This window comes from Pleurodeles waltl, chromosome 8 (assembly GCF_031143425.1).
Source record: "Pleurodeles waltl isolate 20211129_DDA chromosome 8, aPleWal1.hap1.20221129, whole genome shotgun sequence".
NCBI classification, from domain to species: domain Eukaryota; kingdom Metazoa; phylum Chordata; class Amphibia; order Caudata; family Salamandridae; genus Pleurodeles; species Pleurodeles waltl.
The window spans coordinates 811,280,890-811,303,067 of NC_090447.1; the positions used below are offsets into that span (position 1 = coordinate 811,280,890).

A 22,178-nucleotide genomic window follows, 5' to 3' on the forward strand; every position below is an offset into this window, starting at 1 on the left:
GGACAGAACTGATGGTGTCCCCTAGCTGAAGTAAACTGCTTGTTGCTACTGCTATTGATACTGGTAACATATGTCATTGTAAATGTTATTTGTTTCACTTTTACTTTTCAGGTACCAGCTGCAATTTATAATCTGAATGCAGCATATTAAGATTCTTTATTATTTATCCGAGTTAAAGAGCTTTTCTAAATTTGTATTACTACATTTTTTTCAAATGAAGCCCAACATATTAATGCTAATTCGTGGTTAGCGAGGGAATTAATTTGAAATGCTCATGATTTATTTTGACATCTTGAATTTTGTACTAATGTATATGAAATAATGTGTTTCCGAATCTGTAGTAGCGAAGAAATAATATTTATTTTAGTATTCAGGGTACAACAGATCAGCCATCCTTAACAGTCCTTTCCTCCAGCTTCCACTCGCCCCAACTCTGTCAGAATAGAATACAACGTACTCTAGAATATTAGAATACTACATAGCCCTCTCCCTTCAATACAGAGTAAAGTACATCCATGACTAAGAGCTCCTAAAAAAAAAATCAACTTAATATACACACAAGGGAGAACATGCACCTGCGAATGGTATGGAGACAGAAAAGAATACAGAAAAGAGACGAAACAAATTTACAGATTAGACATAGTCTTTTAAATAAGCAGGACTTTGCACCTTCCTGCCAGACTTTCTTGGTGGTATACTAACACTCTTACTGATGGAGACATTTTCCTCCACCTTTTGTGAGTCACTCTTGTTCTTTACTTTAGTATCCTGAAAAACTTTACCTTTGTACAAGACCACTCTGTAGAGATTCGATACACGATGATCGCCAGTTTTGATGGCATTGGTGAAAACCTTGATAACTCTCATTGGTTTAGACAACTTGTTTCCACATATCTGTAGACCAGGACGTCTTATAACCAGGTCACCAACATTCACTTTTGGTGCTAAAATTACAATCATATCTAACAACTTCTTTAATCATCATCTGAAAAGCACTATTACGTTGCTTAAGCCGGACATCAGACCATGTGCCCATGGAGGCGAGTTAATACACCTAAATGGATATTTCATAGGCTTAATTGGATATAAAGATCGCTTTACTTCTGGAAAGATATATATATCTAAGAAGGGTGACAGTATTATAAGCTTGTGGAATCAAAGGGACCTGGGTGCTATGTTGGATCCTAACAGTGAAAATCCGATTGTGTTGAAAGACACCATTTTTGTCAATGCGGTAACACAAAAGTCTGCTGAGACAGATTTAGCATTGCAACAGACTTTGTGTTGGGAGTTTCCCAATGACTTTAGGAATGGATTATGTTTTTTAAAATGTTATCAGCACAATATTAAAATTATTCCTGATTCAGTTCCTTTTTGTAGTAAGGTAAGGAGTGTTCCTGTGAACATAAGAGAAGAGATGCAATGTGAGTTGAACAAACTCAAGGCATTATTGAGGAGGTTGAGAGTACTGCTTGGTTGGCCCCTGTGGTTGCTGATAGGAAACCCAATGGTTTACTTAGATTATGTATTGACCTCAGACAGTTAAACAAATGTGTTGTGATTGATAGATATCCGTTACCTAATGTTGCACAAATACTTATGATGATAGGAGATGCAAAAGTATTAAGTACTATTGATCTTGCCTCGACATACCATCAGATACAACTGAATGAGAAATCTATGGATCTTACTGCTTTCATAACACCATTTGGTACGTTCAGGTATACCAGACTTCCTTTTGATCTAATTTCGGCTGCTTCTGTTTTTCAGAGGGTTATGGAGAGAGTGCTTAAAACTTTGGAAGGAGTCTGCGTATACCAGGACAATATTTTGGTGTACGGAAAAGACAATGTTCAACATGGTGCAAGGGTCAGACAGGTGTTAAGGAGGTTGAGTGATCATATTCTGACTGTGAAATTAGAGAAATGAAAATTTGGTACAAAAACCATTGATTAGTTAGGCCATACCATAACAGTGAGGGTGTCATTCCGAAGGCTGATCTTGTGAGTACTACTCAAGGGATGGTTTCTCCCACTACAAAAGAAGAACTCATGCTCCTTCTGGGAATGGTTGAGTACTACCATAAAGTTCTTAAACTTTTTGCCAAAGTTGCATACAATATGAGGGGTCTTCTAAGAAAAGGTATGAACTGTGTGTGGAGTGATGAGTGTGAGAAAGAATTTGAGGCAATCAAAAGTAAATTAACGCTAGTACCCAGTCTTAAGAACTTTGATCCAAAAAAAGAGTTCCATCATTACGACTGATGCCAGCCTCAAAGGTCTTGGAGCAGTCTTACAACAAGGTGGGTGTGGTCCAGAAAATACCATTATGTTTGTATCAAGAAGTCTCAAAGGCTCAGCATGCAGATATTCTGTAAATGAAGGAGAACACCATTATGGGGTACTACTTTCATTGTAAGAACTGATCACAAAACTTTGTGCGAAGTATTCCATAAGAAAGGTATTGACTCAATTTCATCTAGAATATGTAAATGGCTGGACGATCTGCAAGAATATAGCTTTGAGGTAAAATACATCCCCGGAGTGGAAAATGTAATTGCAGATACATTGTCTAGGTTGGTGAGTGAGGATAAAACTAATCATCTAGATAATAATATAATTGATGAATATGCAGATTTTGTGTGTGAACTTGACTACGAAATAATATCAGAGGACAGGTGGCGTGAGGAAGTAAAAGAAGATTCGACTCTACAAAAGTTAATGGATCTCATTAGTCATGATTGGAAACACAAACACCAGGGTGGAGAACTGTGTAAGGATTTTTTGTTGGTCAAAAACCAGTTGGCAACCAAGGATGGTTTGCTGTTACGCGGCAGTAGATTAATTCCTCCGGCTAAATTAAGAGAAGAGTTAATGAACATAGCTCATAGGTGTAATTTAGGCAACTCCAAAACGAAGGAAAGGTTACAGTCCATTTATTGGTGGCCAGGGATGGACATACAAATTGAACGTCTGGTGAGAATGTATGCAATGTGCTTTTAAGTGAAAAAAGCATTAAACCAAAACCTATGATAATAAGAAATCGCCCTGATAAACCGTGGAAAGACATTGCATTGGACATTTTAGGACCAATACATGGAAATGGTCAAGAAAGCTATGTCATAGTCGTTATAGATATGTTCTCCCGCTGGCCTGAAATATGTTTCTCCAGAGATGTTGAAACACAACATATCATACATTTTCTAAAAGATCTCTTTATAAGAGAGGGTATCTCTGAAACATTACTTATTGACAATGGAGTCCAACTGATTTCCAAAGAAATGGAGGAATTCCTTCACCTGTGCGGTATCAGACACAAAAAATGTGCTTTATACCATCCGGAATCCAATGGAATGGTAGAAAGGTTTAATGGGGTACTGAAAGAGACCATAACCTTAGCTAAAAATGACAGCAGGAATTGGAAGAATTAAGTCATCAAGAGGATTGGTGTATACAGGTTTACACCTCATACAACCACAGGTGTGTCTCCTTTTGTCTTGTTTCATGGAAGATGTCCCAACACTGTGCTTGAACCCTCTTGGGTTAATACATTTTTGGGTAGTGATGAACGTACTGGTGGAAATAAGCAGTGGAGGGAGAGAGAGTCTTCCAAAATAAGTAATAGCAAGTTACATTTTGATCGGAGTCATTCTGTTAAGGTGATTAAAGTGAATGTTGGTGTAGAATACTAGAATATTACAGTATACTTTGCCATTATTACCAGTTTTGGTATTATTAATAAGTGTGATTCCTTTGGAGATTATTTGTTTGGTTGACTTAATCAAATTGAGATATATAACACCATTATTAATCCTATATGCTTATCATTTGTGTTTGAGAGTTATTTTCGTAACATTAGCATTGTTAATCTAGGGAAATATATTTTATAATTCTTCTTCATAAATTGGTGTGGTTATTGAGTGAGGTTTATCATTATGGATTGTGCAGATTATTGTTGATGCTCACATTACTCATTGACAACATCCCCTCAAACCTATGTCGCTTTGATCTATCGTCCTCTAGCGCAGAATCCACTATTTAGCGTAAATAATAGCTAGGATTCCATGGCGCTGCAGCAGTACCAAAGACCTACAATCCACTAAATTGAAAATAGCGGGGCTTCGGAACAATTATTGACTTCCTAGAGAATAGCAAAAGTAAAAAGTGATGAGGTTACACGTTTTGAATGATGTTCAAGTAGAAGCAGAAGCAGTGCAAAATAAAATCACACAGCAAGCAACAGCTATCTTTAAATGAGAAGATGAGCAGGACAAGGAGCTGTCTAAAGTACAACATTACTAACATCACCGTAGCAAAAAACATCTTGCCAGGGGAAAAGTGATTGGAAAACAATTTACTCAATGCAAGTAGAGATGTCCTTGAGCACATGCAAAGAGCCAGTGATGTGACGGGGGAACAAGAATCCACACCTGGAAAAGAAGACCAGCTTAGCAGCCTAAGGACTGGAGCTAAGTCATTGTGTAGGGAAGGGTTATGGTGAACTGTTGATGGAATTAGGAAGTCTTGCATTTATAGTATGAAGAAGATAAAAATAAATCTGAATTATACGATGCTGCTTAGTGGAAAGGCATAATCCTTGGGGGAATTGCAATTCTGGTAATGCAGGGGGGTGTATAGCAGTGGGATTGGAGGGAGGAGGGGCGTGAATAGGTGTGGAGGGATGCGGGGGGCAGAATGTTTGGTTGTTGTCTTATGCAAAGGTTAATGGGTGGATTTCAAAGGTTAGGAAGAGCTGGGTACCGGATACAAAGGCAGCAAAAGTTGCAAACACTGGCACAGAGGTGGTTGTACACAGATGACAACAAGAGAAAAAGGTCCACAGCCTAATAATGACCAGTATGATCACTTATATTTGACGCATGTTACAATGCCACTAAAGATGATGGCCATTCTGAGTCAGCTGAAAAGAAGCAACACTACGAGACACAATTCAAGAAGAATAAATAACACAGATTGCGCCTGCAAATCTTCCCACAGATGTTATGTGGAAACTGGGGGTAATAAAACAGAAGGGTTACCATTATTAGCCATAGCAAATGTATGCTGGATATCTCAAAGTTTGAAGCAAACAAACAGGGTTAGTGAATTTCTAAAACTGGTGATCCCATAAGTACCACTGGCAGTGCTTAATTTATGCCGGTTTTTGCAGGAGGTATTTACAGGCACTCATTTTTGGAGATTGTGACTTGACTCAGATTAAGAGAGAAAATGGCCCTCAAAGGGGAGAAACGTGGATGAGAAAGAATGGCAGCCATTACAAAGGGAGAAAAAGCAGGGAGAAAAAAGAACCTGCAAGACGGACAAGAAACAGAGTGGCGGGAGGAAGACATGAGGTGGAATAAAAACTAGTTAGACATAAAAATTCAGTGATCTCTGCGTTCAACAGTGATGGCGATAAGTTGAAAAGCTCCTGGCAAGAAAGAGCGCTACAAAAACAATCATGCACTGAGGAAATTGTGCATCAGGAAGGCAAAAGATAAATGGAAGAAGGCAAACTACATCAGTTTAGAGAGTATCCTCAAACAGTATGCACAGAGAAGAAATATTTAAAAGGAGCAGAGGAATATATTAACAACACAGGCCTTACCACAAAGTGCAAATCTGCAGGCTGCTGATTCAAAAAAAAAAATCCCAAAGGCTCAAAAGAACAAAACCCACAAGCCCGACATGTTCACTGCAGTTTTTATTTTTTTTTATTTTGAAGGCTGCCTTATTCCTAACCTCACAAGCTTATTCAAAACAATTTCACACGGCTGGATCCATTTCATGATTCAGGATAGAAGCATTGAACTTTGTCTTCCTAAAGCAAAGACAAGATCGAATCTGATGTGGCTCCTGAGACCCCTATCACTTTTAAGTAAGGATGAGAAAATGATCACTAGAACAATCACATATTGTTTAGACTGCCTAAAAATGGAGATGATAAGGTGAACACAGCAAAATCATGTTTAATCTTCGGAAGACAGTTCAAAATGCAGTACAAAAATAACATTCTAATAATAAATAATTTCATGTGATTTCATGTGAATTTCACGGAACACAACACTGATAACACTGGACATTAAGAAATGTTTCATTGTGTCAACTGAGGGTTTGAAGAAATTACATTGAAAGAAATGAGATAGGAAGACAAGCCAGTGCCATGTGTGGTTATAGCAATTTACTTCACTGAAATCAAAGGCACACAAGAAGGCTAGCTGCCTTCGTCTACACTCCTATTTGACTAATCTAGAGAACCACTCACGCCGCTCGTTCATCAGAACCCAGCTATGCATACAGCATTAACTGTGTTTAAGGATAAATTAGCAATACCTACTGAAAAAGTCTTTGTTTCCCTTAGTTACGCCCGCTCCAGGCCCGGATTAGAGAATCAGATCAATGTCAGAGCTTCAACAAGAGGTCTCTGAATCAGCAGTTACCAAAGACGCAAGCAAAGCAAGTAGCAGAACCGTACCCTTAATGATGGTAATGGGATCCTGTAGGAAGCTGGCTCTATATGGTGCACTAAAAAAAGAGGTACAACGTGCAGAGTCCAGCGGATCCTCAATTGGTTTGTAGAGTCAAAAGTAGATAGGACTAATGCTCTATTTTTGTGCTAGTGTGGGCGAGCAGTTAGGCTTATCAGATGGTAGTGCTAAGCATTTGTTGTACTAACAGAAGCAATAAATGAGACACACAGAAGTAAAGCTGAGACCAACTTAGAAAAATAATTATTTTTATATATACCTAAAACCCAAGACCTTTGTTATAAGATAAGTACATTTTCAAGCAAAGATACTTTTTAGCTTCAAAAATCGACACTGCAATTTCAGAGTTCTTCAATGTTAACTTACAGGAGGAAAACACAGTCTGCAAACAAGCACTTCTTGACGACTTGCGGGACCAATCTTGTAGACTTAAGTTAAGTACTGGGTGAGGACCACACCGACAGGTCACTCTGGGCAGCACCGGGGGAGCTGGGTGCAGTACACATCGGGTGCCCATTGTATTTCAATGGGGATTGGTCTCTGTAGATTTAGGCTGCAGGCTCTGGCCTGGGGGGCCAGTCTGGGGCAACCAACAGGTAGGTCACAAACGTGGGGTGCTCGGGACATAGGTGCACTTTTGGTTCTCTTCACCAGGGCCTAGGGACAAAAGATGCAGGGGTGTCCTTAGGCCTTGGGTTCTCGAGTCCAAGACCACTCATGGTTAGCGGGTCCTGGGGTCTGAGGCTGCAGGCATTGTCCAGGAGGGGTGAAACTAAGTGGACTTGAGCTAAGGAGAGCTGTTGGACGTTGTTGACACCAAGGGTCCACTTCAAATCGGGCCAGCAGCAATGGGTGCAGTGGTTGCTTTAGGTATCGGGTTTCCCTCACCACAGAGGCAGCAGGAGAGGAGGCCTGTGAGCAAATGCTGCAGGCAGCTTCAGGGAGTCCAGGAGGGGTGAAACCATGATGAACTCTGACTCTGGACAGCTGAGGGACCTTGCTGTCACCCGTGGTCCACTCCGACTTGGGTAGGTTACTGCGGGTGCAGTGGTGTCTTCAGGTGTCGTGTCTTTGTAGTTCCAGAGGCTGTAGAGTCCTTTCCTGGGAGTTGGTTGGAGAGCAGGACCGAGGCTCATGGGAGACTTGAGTCTTTTTCTAAGGCAGGCAGTCCTCCCAGGTTTCTGGAGGTTCAGCTGCAGGATGAGGCATCTTTTGGTGAGGAGTCTGTTAAGGAGTGCAGACAGGCCGACAGGGTTGATACTAGGTCAACTGCTCCTTCGCCTCTCATTTTCTTCGTAGGTCGTCAGGATCTGAGTTGTAGTATTCAGGGGTGCCACCTAAATATTCAATGTAGGGGTGTTTGAGGAAGCGCCAGGTGGTAGCCAATGGGCTGACCAACTTTAGGGTGACTATAGTCTACACCGGCGGATTCTGTTTTGATTACAGGCGATCGCTACAATACTGGCTGTGACAGCCTTCCCTTCTCCAGCAGGATCAAATCACGAATTTAAAAAGCTAGAAGCGATAACGAATTGATAGAGGAAAAAACTGTCATCTGTGAAACAATCACACACAGGTACAAATCCCTGCCCCAAGTTTTGCACTTGTCAGGTAAAAATGGGCGTTGTATGCAAAAAATGGCGACATTCTGGAACCAGCAGTTCAGTTCAACTGTTTAATTCCTTGGTCAAAAAAATAATCTGGTGTCTGCTAATCCCGTTAGAGAATTGGATGCAATATGCACACTCACACTTAGTATTGGACATCTATGTGCAGTTGCATCATGTTCAGGGAGATGCAAAGTGGGCCTATCTACGGTCATGTGAAAAATCTAAATAGGAGAACAATGGATAACAATCAGGCACAAATTATCAGCGGGAAAAAGTCAATGTAATAATGTATTTCCACTGCCAGTATACAGTTTTGACTGTATGTTTGGTAATGTGTTCAGACTAATGTTGGATAGAGTGCGGGGAGCACGGCTTCTTGGGTGCTGGGAGGAGGGCATGTTAGGTGCGGGGAGGAAGGCATGTTTGTACAAGTATTTAGAAATGTGCCACAATGAAGGTGAATTGCGGTTTCAGGCTTTTTAAAAAATGTTTGATATTGCCCTGTCCTGATCACAAAAGGTGAGGACAGCAGAAAACTTACGAAAGACCGCATCCTTCATCTTAAATCCACAGAGGCGCAAATCCTGTGCATTTCCATCAGTTTGTTCCTGGACCACTTTCCCCACAGCAGCACTAAAATCCTGCAGACCACTGACTGCCTTGGACACAGAGGACAAACATCAATTCTGAACCGACAGCTACAATATCCACTCATCAGCGAGCAATCATGGCCACTAATGGCTAGATCTTGGTGGCAGCTTAGGCTAGCCAGAGTTCTATTAATTGCTAACAACTACAGCTCAAATGTGTTTTTGCCCAGGCTAAGTCATTTATTGTTTTAAGTCGCAGAACTATTCCAGCTGTCAATGCCCTGTTAGACGCAGCTGTGGATTGTTCCCGGATTACAGCTGCCATGCATCAAAATGTGAATAAGCAAAAATGGAGTGCTGATATCTGATGAAGTGCTAATATTTGCCGAGGTAGAGGCAACTAATATTTCAAGGAACAAAGGTGGTATTATCTGACGGAACAAAAACAGTATGTGAGTGGTCACAGGCAATAATATTTGATACGGCAGCAGCACTAAATTTTGACGTAGCAGATGCATCAACATGAGAAAGATAGGAGTATAACATCTGAATCAATAAGAAAGCTAATATCGGAAGGGTCACCAAAATTTAAGGTGGTCTGATAGCAGGCACACTAATATTTGTAGTAGCAAGAATGCAACTTTCTACTGAAGTCTGAACGTCCCCTAATTTACATGGGGGAGCTGCCACACACAAACGAGGGAATCTCTGCGTTCATGCCATATTACGGACGTGGATACAACTGCAAAGTAGTTGTCAGGATGCGCACTGATGGTTTATCATGCAAACGTTGGTGTGCAGTCGAGGCCAGCCTCGGATTGGCAAGTCGGGCATCGGCCGATGGGCCTGTGCCTGAGGCCAGTTAATGGGGTGGTTTTTCGGTCTGTTAAACAGTGCAACCTGCTTTGGCCTTCTCCGGCGCCACCAAGTGCACAACGTTAAAGTCTCTTATACTAGCTTTTACATACAAATTCTGAACCTGTCTCCATCAAATGAAGTCAGGGCAGCCAGCTACTTGTCATAGGCAGAATGACAATGGGCTGCTCCGGCTGTCACAGCATGCCCCCTCCAACTTTCTCCAGGTGTGACAGAGCTCCTGATGGGAAGTAGTTACCACTTGCTTTGCAGAGGACTGGGGCAGGGGAGAGGACCTGAGAGTTTGGAAGTGGGGGTTAGTCCGAGGCAGAGGGAACTCTACAGTCGATTGTTTGCCCCCTCTCCTCCATGGAACAGGGTGGGATAAATTACTCTGTGCTGTTCTTCTTTGCCTGCCCCATATCCATTTCTGCAGTCAACAGGGAGAGTTTGTGGTCTTAGCAGACTTTGAAACTGAGAAACCATGTTTAAGTCCCAGCATCAGCTAAGCATCCTATGATCCTGGGCAAATCACATAATTCACCTGACCCTCCAAAGGAATTAATCTGACCTTCTGTTTTGTTATCTGGTGCTCTTGAAAAGCTCTCCAACACTCCTTTGTCAAGTTTATGCTATATAAAACTGAGGAAAGTGACACTATGTATATTTATTTTTCCATTTACACACTAGCATCATTTCATTTGTTAGAACTTACGCATGATGCTACCTGCAAGTAAAAAAAATTTAAATGCGCCTTTTGCCAGTCTCTGCACACTACACTACAGGATCTCTCTAAAGTAGTGTAAACGTACTGTGCATACCTAAAAAGCCATGGGTGAGTGTAAAAGGCCTAAGGATGAAGAGGACTCTCAGGGAATCTCAGGGAGAGAAATATTCCAAGAACACCCAAGAGAATAATGTGGAATAATTTTGTTTCCAGTCTTGACAAAAGACACAGGACCTATAAGGTTTAAAATACTTTCAGTACCGCAAATGTTTACAAACATTAGGTCCATGCCCCTAACTAAACAGTGTTTTGTGAAAGGTTGGGATCTGCAAATGTGGGCCACTTTTTTTTGCCTGCCCGGGCCTAATTGTGGTCCCAATCCAACCCTGGTCGAGGCGCCCTTCATCCCAAGGCTCTAAGTGATGCCCTTGACATCCAACTCTGGATGGGTGCAATAACAATGTTGAACATCCTGCCTAGGGAATTAAGAGAGCATTGCTAGACAAAATGTCTAGTACTGGGCATTATCTTGTAGAGTCAAGCTAGATGGGAAGTGGGTCCCCAAAACAAGGAAGCTAGAATTAAGCAGGATGCAGAGGCCATTCCTTCAGAAAGTGAACGGTTCTCAAGCCAGCTCTTTAAGTGGGATAGTCACAGTGGCACTGATTAGATTGCTTCTAATGGGTCTGTGTTAACAGTCAATGAAAATGCCAATAAAAATCTACAGATATTTAAAACATACATGCATATCCTCTTGTACTTCTCGAACAAATGAGACACATCCTAACAAGACACATACATTCACCATGCCATACATAAATTCAACAATATTCAAGTAAAAAACTGGCAATCAAACAGCAGTGGCATTGCAAACATCCAACAAAATAAACTACGGTAAGTAGTTTGCCTAGTATTAAGAGAGATTCCGGAACCCAAGTGTCACTTTTGTGAAATGACTGGAGATATTTGCCTGCCTATGTGTCAAGATATGAGCCTAACTAAATGATCCTCTGAGGAGAAGGATTTGTAAACGTACTGAAGGGCATAGTCGACTGCATTAAGGCAGCGGTATTAAGCCCCACTTAATCATGCCTGCTTTTAGGTCTAAGTAATAAAGTCAACTGTAGCCTGCAGAATAAGTTCTCTACCTCCTCTAAGACAAGAGGAAGAAAATTTAGAAAAGACCGTGAATCAGTCACTGTTCGAAACATAGAGCAACTAACCAGATAAAAATGCCATGCACGAAACTGGTGGCAGAAGTATACATGTAGTGCTTAGTTTGTAAAACAAAACTAAGTGTCAGGGCATTTCTCAGGAGGCAATTGCAGCTTGAACCACCCATTACCCCTCCCAACGCAGCCAATGACAGTACGAACAAAACGTCTAAATGTCACACTTCTACAAGTCTGACTATTCCAGGCCACCAAAAGCTATAAGTATGGAGAGGGTGGCAAGTATTATTTTGTTTTAATGTATATTGAATGAATTATTAAACTTTCACCTCAAAATTAGACAAACAGCACCACCAAGTGATGGACTGTCGTAAGTGCCAGAGCTGAGCACAGAAAACCACTGGGTCAAATTAAGCATTGCATGCAGACCTACATTAAATCAACATTTGTAAAGTGAGACGGAGGGCTCTGCCTAGGTAAACCCTAACGAAAGCAAAATCAAGTAAATGCAGACAAAATCTATAACTAATACCAAGAAGGCACCAAAACAAGATGTGAGGAAGTTAGATTAGGGATGCACCAGAACGAGTGGGGTTAGAACAGAAAGGTAATATTTGGTAAGATAGAGCATACTTTTAAGCAGGAGTTCACGATCCTGGCCACAGCATGCTTCCAAGACACTTTGGGGGGAGTGTACAGCAGAACAGGAAAACAAGTCAATAAATGTACATTTAATGTACAATCTACCTGGGAGATCATGTCGACTGCAGTAAGCGAAGGACCATGAATTCAAAAGCCTTTAACCTTTAATATTATTTACAAAATGTGCTGCATGTGGGTGGTACCCGTGTCCTCTAGTATAAACGCAACAATTGCAGAACTGGGACAGTGCTATTTTAACTAACCAATCAGGTCGCAGCTTTGGAAAACTGGCAGATGTGTCAAAAGACTGCATTTGGGTAAAAATAAAAGGTGGGCATTAGCATGTTACAAGGACACAATAGCAAAGGGCAATGCTCAAATGTGGCTTGATGGACCACACCAGAGCCATCAGCCAGGGGTCATTAGGCGTTTGACACCAGTCTCAATGCTGGACAAATGTTGAAACTTTTTTTATTGTTGCTATTAACTTATCCATGACCAGCTGAAAACCTGCACAGAACAAATTTCTCAGACATGCCACAATTGGTTACATTACGTTAATGCTACTCAAAACCAACTGATAAGCTTTTTCATTTGAAATGTAGGGAAGGAATGCGTACACAAAATGTAAAGCACAACATTGCCCTGGGCAGGCACACCCTGCCAAAATGTGTGAAAAATGACTCACCTTGGTGCCTCTTCCACTACTTTCTGATTTCTTCTTTGAATAGAACACTCTCGTTCATTAAGCCACAAAGCATTACCATGCTTGTCCGCTAACACCTGACAAGTAAAAATATATGTAATAAGGGGTGTTGAAACCATATTTCATCAATACCAGGCACTTCATTGTATTTTAATAAACTGGTTTATAAAGTTCAGCCTTTATCTTCATGTAAAGGGAAAGTAACAAAACGCAAACATAAAATACAAAACCATATCAGCAAATCTTAAAACAATTTGAACATTGTATGCTGTTTTTGGGCGGTTGAACTGGCGACAGACTGACAGGGAATCGAGAGAAAGCTAATGGGTTCCAGAAGCAAGGTGGACATGGAAGGAGAGCCCAATCCTAATTACCCCTACATGACTACCAATATAGCCACAGAGTAAGGCAACTCTTGGTGCATGTGTTTGCTAAGCCACACTAGATGGGATGTGGATGCAGCTACATGACAAAGAGGACAGAAGCACTGGCCAAGCCAATGGGTCTGGCTTTAACACACCAACGCATAGTAACATAGGCACTTACAAATACCGCTGCATGCACATAAGCTAGTTAAAACATTAAAGGCAGTCAACACTGGCCTTACCAATGCTCTGAGAAAAGTAGCAAAAAAAAGTTTTCTATATACATTGCACATGGGAGATAATGAACTGAATGTTGCAAACGGTGTGGTAGTAGTGTGTATTTTTCTGATCTATTATAATCCCTCCTGCATTCCAATGGAAGCACTTCCAAGAAGACAGAAAGATTCAACAAATAACCAATTTGATGCAGTGAACGAGCGACACTCCTCTGGTAGGAGCCAAAGTCCATTTTTTGTATAGTTTAAAGAATTGGTAACAACATGTTAGCAGGCCAGAGCGCTGTCAAGTGACACCTAAATGTGTACTCTGTGAGTAAGTGAGGGCTTTATATGTGTAGAACTGAAATTGCGTATATTCTCTTCTTCCTGATTTCCTCAAAGGAAGCGCTAGTGCGTTGACTGTATTTAAACCAGTAAATACATAAATATTCAGCCCTTTTCTAATTCATTTTTTATTGGAAAAGTTCGATATAAGGTTTAAGCTTACACAGTTCATAAACCTTTGGATTTTTCATGGTGCAAGTCAGCAGAAATGAAAAAAATCTTCCATCTTGATAACTCGATTTAAAATAGTGAACCAAATGACTAATAAGTTGCCATCTCTACATGTTTGAGATACCCATTGGATGTCGACTTACTAACACAGGAATCTCTGTCTCAATACTAATTTTTGGTACAGACCAAAATACCTTCATTCAACATTTTACAGCCTATTTTGGAAAACCCTACCTTTCTCCCTCTGTGTCTTCCTTATTTCAGTATGGAGCCACTCAATAAAAAGGAAAAGCAACCGTAAATCACTATCCCAGATGCTATCACCATGGGTACAGTAATAGCATATGACATAGAAAAGTGAGTAAACTGAGGAAAGGCCCTGCACACTCACCCACCCAGTCAATTTTACCCCACTGAGACAAATTCAGTGCACGTTATAAATGACTGTGGGGTGTAAACTTCAAAAAATGTAATAGAGGTACAAAACGAACTCCAACACACTGAAGTATATCGATTAGGTATTTTTGTATTATCAATAGTAACACAGAAAAAGTCTTCCATTGGTAATGATCAGAATTCATCAACATTTGACATAAATATAATCATCATAGGAGCCACATTATTCCTCCAAGAACTTTACATTTACTTCAGCTAAAAAAAGATCACAATCACTATGTACATATATTACCATTAATATCCCAATAGATTAATTCTTTCATCATGTAAAGATATGCAATCCTAGCACTGAAGTAGCCTGATTATGTGATGATACGCAATCCTAGCACTGAAGTAGCCTGATTATGTGATGAGACGCAATCCTAGCATTGAAGTGGCCAACATGTGTTTTGAGGAATCTCTGCTTCCTCAGGGCAAATCCAAAATCACATTGAAAACAAATAGATATCTTCATCCTTTACAATGTGCTGAGCAATAGTAAAATCATCCACCTCCAGTGACAAATTCGTCCAAAATAGCAAATACACATCCATCTAATTATCTAAGTATTACCAGCATTGAAGTAACATGGTTCACAACACATTCCCGCTTAAACCTCCCAGTCAGAACATCCAAACCTACACAGCGCAGCGGAGCCGTTTAAATACCTCAAATTCAAATCAGCCATTAGTACCTGAATGCTCACTCCTGGCTAGGAACAAACCTATTCGCTGGGCAAAATTTAAACTACAGATAGAAAGAGGCACCTGGACAGTAATAGCATGTCAGGCATACAGCCTTTATATGCCAGTAGTGCAGACAATGTATTTCCAGTATGGTTATCACCTGCCGATTCGACCCTCAAATGCTTGAATACAGCTTTAAATGCCCAAAATATAATTTCCAGTGTACAGTCACAGACCCAAATGGTTGGGCAACCTCATCCAGTGCCCAAACATTGCTTCGTATGACCAAGCAAAGACTTCTCTGCAAAACAGCTTGATCAGCCCAGGCAATGTTTCATGTGCCTCAAATACCTCCCCAGATACTTACTTCAAAGGGCATCTCTACCCCAGTGTTGAGGCGTGCAAGGAGGGGCTTTCAAAAGTGAAGCCACCTTGCTGTCACTACAGCGACACAGCTCTTGGCTTAACCTAGAAAACACCTGCAACATATTGCACAATCTAGCATCCTTGCTAGATTTTGCTAACTTCTCTATTTTATTTTAAAGTTATTCATTATTTTAATAAGTACAAAGCACAAATGGAATATACCCCAACATCACAATCAGCAAGCAGTAGGTAATAAACCAGTCACCCAAATATAAATAAATTTCAGAACTTAGTTCTTGTATGACACGGCCATCACTCAGAAATGCAACATAGCTGTTCCAACTGCAGTGTAGATGTCTCTCCGACCCAATACACCTTTTCTTTCCCCAAACCATCATTCTCTGGCACCACTCCTGAGGCAAATATCCATTTGCTCATATATTCTAACCAGATGGCAGTGGCATGGATGGGCTAGAACCGGAAACGTAGGATACCATTTCTGGGGTTCTCCTTAGGTTCCAGAGTCAGGACTGCCTCTCCTCAACATGCCTACAACAGTGAACTGGTCTGTTCCTCTTCCCATAGTACGTACTGTTTCCCTTCAATTATAGCTCTTAGTTTTGCAGGGGACACTATATTCCCCCCTCCTTTCCACCAAAGCCTAAAAATGGCGACTACACTCGTCCCAGGAGTTTTTCAATTTTCCTCTTCTCACCATTGTCTTACTCACATCAAGAAATATCAGTATCAGTGAGTGCTTATAAAGTCCCTTCCCTTTATTCCTCGGCCTTCTCAGGAGTCCTTTTTTACTCACACTATCTATAATCCATACCATAATCAAAGGCTCACCTTGCTCTCTTCTGAACCATGCGCCTTTATAGCCCACTTGGAGACATTCTACAATGTTCAGCTGGAGACTCTTCAGTGTTTCACCATACAGTGTTGACATCTATTTTCTAGTAACCCCCTCAGATCTGACCCTTTTTCTTCTGAAGGGACCAGAGAAATCACAAAAAGGAGGCAATAATTTGGTTTTCCCAATGCTTGGTACAGATTGACGTTAGATGATTCCCAGTTGCAAACTTGGAGTTTCTTCATTTAAGTAACTTCTACAGCTAAAGTCAGGTTCCAATGATCAAATATGCTTCTGTCTAGTACTGACTTTAATTTCATTCACTTGTCTCCTGCTTCAATAATGCGTATAATCTAGGACATTTTTCATCCATCCGAGTCATAGATTTTACTATTTGTTGCAATATCTCAAGCGTGAACAGTGGAAATATTCTTGGTGATTCATCGACTGAGCAGTTTCCCACTGCCTGTCCTAATCAAGGTGCTAAAAAGTTTGAGATGGATCTGCTTCAAGAGTGTTTCTTAGAACCCAAAGACATGTTAAACCAGAAGATACACAGCCACAAAAAAGGGGAAATCAGTGTTAAATTCCCAAGTGGATTTTGAAGCACCACAAGTGAGGAGCAACTATAAACCATAGTTCATATCATTTGGAGTGCAACATAAGGTCTCCGCTTCCTTCCTGAATAGGGGGGGGGGTCAATTAAGATGTCCAAAACTGAGCGCCACACCCTCTTGTTTCCTGAACCGGTTGTTTCATGATTTGCCACTCTGCTGGTCAGATGTCTTTGTACTTCCTTTGGTTGTTTCTAAGATCGCTGGCTCTACAATAGCTGCTGATGTAGTAATTACCTTAAGGCTGTCTGACTGAGACAATGACTGTCTTGCAACTACCCTCCCAAGCAGTTGCTGTGATGTTCCACTGCAGTCACTCCTAGAACACCTGACCTGTCAGACCGCCTCTTTAAAGTACTCCACAAAATACAGGCCATGGATTGGAATCTGAGGGTGGTTGTTTATAGGATTTTATCGGAGGTTCTTATTTATTTTTGTAATGTGTATCTTAATCGCTTTGTACACTGTATACTTATGAAATGTTTTACAGGAGATTGTATGTGCTTTTTTTTTTTTTTTTTAATATTTTTTATTGATTTTATGTTTCAGATATGTAATACAAATTGTTCAATTTTCAACCACAGGATAAATCAGCGTAAAAACTAATATCTAAACCATTTAACAATCACAAACCCCCCCCATAAGCACATCACGGAACACTTCCAGTTTTACAGTATCATTTCTAACTGAACCCGCCATGGATTTATCCTTTGTTATTTATTTTGTAAAGGCATTTTCTCGTGACCAGTGTGGGCCCTGTTTTGCGTGCGTGAGTACCCTGGCTGCCTAACGAGGGCTCCATCCAGATTGGTAAATGCAGGTAGCTACCCTGGTTTTCTGCTCCTCATGTGTCGCTGGTTCTGCAGTGACGGAGATTTGACGGATTATTGTTGCTAGAGAGAGGGAAAGAGGTGATGCGCATGTGCTGTGGTGCCTGGGTGCCCTATGGGCTTTGTTCCTGTGGTGGGGGATGCAAGGGGATTTATGTCGTATTTGTTGCGAGTACGTGTACCCCAGTTCAAGGAGGCATCTCATCGTTTTTGGCCTCCAATTTTGTTACCAGTTCTTCCCAGGTGGTGCACCCTGTACGTTGTCGCCCCTCGCGCACCATTCTTTTTAGTACCTGGTATTCAGTGCGGGCCCATCGTAGTATTAGAGAATGCCAGGATTTCAAATCAGGAGCCTTGGGGGCTTTCCAGTGTATCGCTATTAGTCTTTTGTACATTAAAAAGGCTAGGTCTATAAACTTGTGCAGGTGTCTTTGTTTTTTTGGTCTCTTTCTCAGTCCCAGCAGGCAGGACCCGGGGTCTGCTATCAGTGCAAGCCCCGTTAACTCAGATACCTCCCCCACCACCTCCGCCCAGGCCGTTTGTATCTTAGGGCAATCCCATACCATATGGTAGAAGGGTGCTGACGGTGTTTTGCATCTTGGGCATACTGGCTCTCAGTCGGGGAACATACGCTTTATCCTGGCTGGGGAGAGATATGTTTGATGCGTGTAGTTGAATTGAGTATCTAAATCTGGGATTCCTTGACACGCCTCGGTGTGGGACAAGGCCAATGTGCTTTTATGGTTATAGTATAACTGAATAAAGATTTGATTGATTGGAAGAGACATACAGACCTGTATGCGAAGAACAAGCTTTTCTGGCCATCGGTGTCTTCAGTAGAGTACCCATGCTTCCTGCAAAGATCACCAATGAGTTTTTCACCATATGAATATCCCCTCGGCAGCCTATGTTCCACCTACGGACCTGTTTTGTTAACACATGCCCGTCAGGACTTGAAGTGCATGAAAGAAGCATTCATACTGCTTTGCTTCTAAGCAACCACAACTGAATTCTCTTTGATGCTAAGCCAGCAGCATGAATTTACTGAAGAATTTTTGATAAAAAGGTGGTGGGCTATACAGCTTCCCCACATGAAAGTCAAGTATCATGCAGCTGTTTCGGGTTTTCCAGCCATGAACCTCCCTCATGTGGAGGTCCATGTGAGTGCAAACCGTTTGCTATTAAAGAGCAAGTTACCTACCTTTGGTAACGCCTTATCTGGTGGTGACAGGATCTAGCTGCAGATTCCTTACCTTAGAATTCTCTCCCAGGTGCCAGACTGGATCCATACATTTTTCCCAGCAGTACCTCTGAGATGGCATTGTGTGACTCCATAGCAACGTCGTCCACCGGATGTGAGGTCAACGTAGTCCATATAATCCCCTCTCAGACACGCTGACATCACTTTCTTGTGTGACTGTTTTCCATGCTAAAAACGGGCAGCCACTATAGAAAGTGCCTAAAAAGACATCTCTGTGTCAGTTAATTACAAACTCACACAGAAGGAACCTAAATTCCAAGAAAGAGCTGCCTGGTGCAGTCTGCATGAACGTGCCGGAAGTGACGTTGTAGTAACCTATCGAAGGCGCCGCCTTGGTGCACAAACGCCAAGCAAGAGCCCTGAAGGCAGTATCCTTAGCTATAAAAAACTCTCAGGCGAGCAGGGAGGCTGGGAGGGTCAGTAAGGAATCTGCCGCTAGATCCTGTCTCTACCCGATAAGACATTACCGAAGGTAAGTAACTTGTTCATCTGATAGGGACATCTAGCCGCAGATTCCTTATCTTAAAATAGATACCAAAGCTATGGGTCTGCAGACCAATTTTAGACAATGAAATCTTGCAGGGCCAAATGGGAAAAATGCCCGTCACAACAGACCAGATTATCAAGGCACTAATGTTTGGTAAACGTGTGCAGGGACATGGCAGATATCCAGGACTGGAACTCTGCATTTTAATGCAGTGGTCAAGGATATGACTCTCGTAGAATGAGCACGCAGCAAGCCCTCTGGGAGTATGTTCTTGGCCAATGTGTAGCAGATTTTAATGCAAAAGCGACCAATCCTGCGAGAAGTCAATGACTAGAAAAAAACACTCTAGAAAAGAGACCGGCCACTCTGAGGAATTTAGGTGAGTAAGAACATACGCCACATCACAAGAACTGTGGAAAGGACCACAGGCAAGTAAAGTCCTATAGGCACTGGAGAGCAGGTGGATGGCGTTACCATTGCAGTGGAACAAAAATGTGCTGTAAGACAATAGACAATATGAACATAAAAACCATCTGCTCCCAAGGTGGGATTGAACCCGTGTTCGGCCAGTACATGGAGCGCCAGAGTCAACAGACAATGCCACAGAGCCATAGCTGTTCACCATAAACAAAAATTACTTTAGCAAAATCTGCTCTATAAAAGCACAGATAAAAGGGGAAATACCAAGAACCCATTTGTGAAGAAGAAAGCACTGAACAATGCTGTACAAAGACCACAACAGCAACTACTGGTATAGAATAACTGTTGTTCTAAGAAAAAATTGCCAGAGACAAAGTAAATGCCATTGGGATTATCTAGAAAGTGTAACGCACATAGGAGGAGAAAATAAAATTGTCAATGTAACAACAAAGGAAATAAATATATATATATATATATATATATATATATATATATATATATATATATATACACATACACACACAAGTCAAAACAAGTCAAGGACATCACACAATCCCAGAAAATAAAGGCTACCAAAACATGTAAAGCAATGCCAACTGACTGAGTAGTTACCATCAGGTCGCGGACAGCAAAAGCTTAAAGGAGGCATCAAGTGTGAAACCTGGCTGAAGTATGGAACAAAAGTTAAAATACATAGTACTTTAGGGACGAAACCCTACAAAGTGGATGTCCGCAAACTGAACAATGTAGTAAAAGCTGAAACGAAGGAGTTGCAGTTTATAAAACAATAACAATTGATCATAGAAGACAATATCCATACAGCAAATTGGAGACATTAGAATCACCAGAAAGTAAAAAGACAAAGCAAGTCTACCACCGTCATTGTATCAATGCATGTGGGCATCTTCAGATGGGAAAGATGTACACAGCAAAAGGGAATATCCCGTTATGAATTAAGGAACCTTAATAGTAATACAGAAGGGTTATAACCACCCCCAGATGAGTAGAAATATTAAGACACACTGAATAATAGAGTGAAAGAAACCCAACAGGGAGACGGAATCGTAATGTTCCAGGAACATGCATAAACACTGTAGGACACAAAATAGCCATCGACACAAAGGATGACTACATGGCTGTGCCTTAAGAATAAATATATATAGAAATTCGGAGGCCCTGGATGGTGTGTGGCCTCTTGCCTCAAAGGGGCCTATAGTAACCAAGGTACAGGACCTTACCACTAAGCGATAAAGTATTACACATCACCTTGTGGTGAAGAAGCAGCGTAAGGACAGCAAGACCAGCAGCACAAAGGAAGACTGCTGTGAGCAAGACACGCACAGACACATGAAAGAATTGGCCCTCTTGCACCACCGGTGTCAGAGATACAAAATGGCAAGAACCCATGCTGTTGAGGAATAGCAAGAGTAGCTTGCTAAAAAAGTGCAAAGACGCTCAGATGTAGAATGGTGGTACCTTTTGCCCCACTGCTTCACACAGGAAAGTAAGAACCGTTCATGAGAATAGCAACACTAGAAAGAGAAGCATAAATAATGCTTGAATATTAAAGCAAGGAAAACACTACACCATAAAAAGACACTTGTGCAAGTGACCATGCCATGCACAAAAGATCTCAGGGAGACATAATGACAAGCTCCCTATAAAGAATACAAAAAGTACTACAAGATATTTCGTAATGCCTATGAGGCATACAGAAGATGTTCCACACAGAGGATAGAGCATACCAAAAAGGTAACTAACTCTTGGACACAAAGCTCGTCTTCAGAGAAATAGAAAAAACCTTATCTAAACCCAATCAGGGGAACAAAAATATACCCTGCCCAGACAGAAAACAACAAAAAGCGGTCATTAACAGTAATTAGAAAAAATAGGAATGCACGCGAAGGCAGGAACACCGTACCAGGTGCTACCAGAAGGTGAAATGGCTCAGGCTGTAATGAAAAAAGAGAGCCAAAGCTTGACTTAACCGGAAGTATAGGTTCCACTTTGGAATGGGTCCATCTGTAAACCTAAGAATAGACATATTTACGAATCTTTGCCACTCCCTAAAGTTTTGCAACGCAGAATCAGCATGAATACCAAACAGGTGAGTGCCATATACAGGCATATCTTCCAGTGCACTGGACAGCTTCCAAAAATACTGAGAAACGTAGCTAGGCATGACGGCGCAGCCCTACAGAGTGAGTCATGGCTCGGCCAACTGATTCCGTGGTGTTCATACCACACCTTATGAAAAACTTTGCTGCCTCTTGCCCATCTTGTAGTGTCTTGCCAAGTTCGCTCTGGGTCTCCTCCGGAAGCGTAGGTAGCAGGTGCG

At 41.4% G+C, this 22,178-nt stretch overlaps 1 protein-coding gene across 2 annotated transcripts in view; it reads right to left on the minus strand.

Moving 5' to 3' along the window:
• The window catches only part of PCCA (propionyl-CoA carboxylase subunit alpha), a 2,021,650-nt gene that overhangs the window by 1,132,961 nt on the left and 866,511 nt on the right, over nt 1-22,178 (minus strand). For both annotated transcript variants that reach the window (XM_069205070.1, XM_069205071.1), the window contains exon 11: nt 12,772-12,866. In XM_069205070.1, coding sequence (XP_069061171.1) covers nt 12,772-12,866 — 95 coding nt within the window. The remainder of the gene's footprint in view (nt 1-12,771; nt 12,867-22,178) is intronic.